This window comes from Budorcas taxicolor, chromosome 9 (genome assembly GCF_023091745.1).
Source record: "Budorcas taxicolor isolate Tak-1 chromosome 9, Takin1.1, whole genome shotgun sequence".
NCBI lineage: Eukaryota > Metazoa > Chordata > Mammalia > Artiodactyla > Bovidae > Budorcas > Budorcas taxicolor.
This window is the reverse complement of record NC_068918.1, coordinates 52,070,427-52,073,176: the sequence shown is the minus strand read 5'-3', so window position 1 is coordinate 52,073,176 and position 2,750 is coordinate 52,070,427. Positions and strand designations below refer to the sequence as shown.

The 2,750-nt window shown below is 43.8% G+C and overlaps 1 protein-coding gene across 1 annotated transcript; it reads right to left on the bottom strand.

The window, feature by feature from the left end:
* Positions 1 to 331: 331 nt before the first annotated feature.
* Positions 332 to 2,498, bottom strand: LYRM2 (LYR motif containing 2). Its single transcript, XM_052645915.1, has 3 exons — positions 2,421 to 2,498; positions 1,798 to 1,938; positions 332 to 1,112 (listed from the first exon to the last, which is right to left on the bottom strand). Exons 1-3 carry the CDS (start codon positions 2,463 to 2,465, stop codon positions 1,032 to 1,034), a joined length of 267 nt encoding a protein of 88 aa, XP_052501875.1. The 5' UTR covers positions 2,466 to 2,498; the 3' UTR covers positions 332 to 1,031.
* Positions 2,499 to 2,750: the final 252 nt, after the last annotated feature.

Genomic DNA, 2,750 nt, shown 5'->3' with positions numbered 1-2,750 from the left:
TTCATTGTTTCTCTTTCTCCTCTTTCCCACAAAGTTCTAGATTCCCTGTGGGGATCTCTTCAGAGTCCTCTGAGTATCAGATATGATACATCTGAACGACATGCCTCAACAAACCCTGAGGGATAACACAGATAGACTTTCCAAGGAAGCTCCAGACTGTCTCTGAGGTCAGTTCACCTCCAGCCCTACAACTCAACAGTTTTTAAAAACAGCTTTACTGACTTACACGCAAAAAATCGAGGGGTGGGGTGGGGAATGGCTTTATTGAGAGATAATTTGCATACATGTAAAATGTATAGTTCAATAGATTTTAGTATATTGAGTTGTGCATTCATGTAAATGGAATCAGACAATATGTAATCTTTTGTGACTGGCCTCTTAATGTTTTCAAGATTCATTCAGGTGCAGCATGTATCAGTGCTTCATTCCTTTTCGTTAGCTAAATGTTTTATTGTATGGGTATACCACATTTGACTTAGTCCTTATCAGTTGATAGGCATTTGGATTGTCCACTTTGTGGCTCTTATGAATAATGCTGTTTTACCCTTTGGGCAACTGGACAGTCTGTTTCCAAAGTGGCTGCACAATTTTATAGTCCCACCAGCCATGTATAAGGGTTCCAATTTCTCCGTCCTCACAAACATTTGCAGTTACCTCCCTTTTTAATTACAGCCATCCTAGTAGATGTGAATAGCATCTCTTGGTGGTTTTGATTTGCATTTCCCTGATGATTGATTAATGGTGTTGAACATCTTTTTATGTGCTATCTGTTGTACTGATTTTTGCTTCTTACAAAATACTGCTGACACATCTAAAAACATTTCCAAAATACTAGGTGTGTTTTTCCGTGCTAAGACAATTGCTCTGATGCACTTTTCTTGGCTCTCTGATATGCTATGCTCCATGTTCTGATATTTTGCTTAAGGGTTCTACATATAAACAGTTTCACTTGGCTTTGGGCTGCCCATGATTGAACCTAAGCTTAACTAAACACATGGAGACTTTAAAAACCTTTCAGAACAATGCTGTAGTTAAGATCTGGCTAAAACAAGTGTTTTTTCTAACTCTTTGAGCTGCATATTGCCTTGAGTAATCATCATCCGGATTGTATCCTGTAGAAGAAAGTGAAATCTGGTCAGTTTTAATTGGTAGAACAAGGTACAACTCTACCATTTCATCTGTTAAAATTAAGAATTAACACTGAGAACTGGAACTGCTGTACTTTAGGAAAGCCCAGAGTAACAATCAGGGGTGTACAATTGTCTGACATGCTTTCATATATCCCAAACATACTTCTCAAACCACCATGCTGTAATATTTATCATCTTTTTGTGTGTGCATGCAGATATATTTGGTTTAACAGAAAAGTTGGGTGATGCCACTGTAGAGTGTAGATAGAACACTGTAAAATTTAAAATACCAGTTAAGTGAAAAATCAGTGACACTGAGAGCAATGATCAAGATATATCATTTCAAGCTATATTCCAAGATAGCTACTGAATTTTTTAAAAAGCTCACTAATCAAGCATCCCAGGTGGCACTAGTGGTAAAGAACCCACCTGCCAATGAAGGAGACCTAAGAGATGCTGGTTTGACCCCTGGGTTGGGAAGATTCCCTTGGAGGAGGGAGAGCATGGCAACCTACTCGTTTTCTTGCCTGCAGAATCCCGTGGACATAGGAGCCTGGCGGTATTTCAGTAGATATTCCAAGACATTGTATAAACTTTAAAAAAAAAACACCTCACTAATCAGTACAAAAGGGCCAGGGTCTTCCCTCACTAGTGATCTTGGTCTCACCTCTTCCGTGGCACTTTTGTTTCTTTTGAATTCTTCTCTTGCCCAGTCCTTCAGGTATTTGCGATCAGAATCATTTGGAACTTGCCGAATTGCCTTCAGAATCCTTCTGTAGAGGAGGAGAACTTGTTGCCTTCTCATGAACTGTACAGGAGAGGAAAAATAGCAATTACAGCAGCACAATCGTCAGTTCAGTGGGTTCTTTTCTTTTTGGTCCTCAATTTTGAAAAGAGGAAAGAAAACCACTTTTTTCCCTAAGAAAACGGCAAGAAATTTACTTGGATTGTTTACTCATTTGTCAAATACAGGAACCCTTGAAGAGTACAAGCCACAGAAGAGTCTTCATAGTGCGTCACCAGGCAATGAAGTACCCGGGCTAGATATCCAGACCTCAGCCAGCCTCTCGCCTCCGCGACCGAAGAGCAGCCCCGCCCCGCAGCGCCTTCAGTCCTCCAAGGCGGGAAGCCCCGCCCCCCAGCCCGAGCCAATCAGAGTGCGGCGCGCATAGGGGCTTCCTCCCCAGTCGTCCCTCAGTCCCGCTCTATAGGATGGGTGGAGGAAGCGGTAGAGAATGGAGCTCAGACCCAGAAAAGCTGCCCTACGAGGCCCGCGAGAATAGCTGGTACCTGCTTGAGCGTTAGTGTCGCTGGGGGCAAGCGGGAAGTGGCCATGTCGTCCTGACAGCGCGGTCCGCTAAAGCCCCGGCGCGCAGGAGCGGAAGTGGGGGGGTGACGGGGCGGGGCGAACTCGGTTTCCTGGGAGACGGCCTGCAGCGTGTGCGCCCCCTGTAGAACCTGGCAGTCTATTGGTCGGAACTAAAGCCCGAGGCAGTTTCGCTTTGTCTTAGTCTGTTTCCTTATCAGAGAAATGGGGTAAGAGTTCCTGCGTACTAGAGTGTTGTGAGAATGGAATAGTGGTGAGGCATTTAGCACAGTTCTCAACACGTGTTTGTTCTA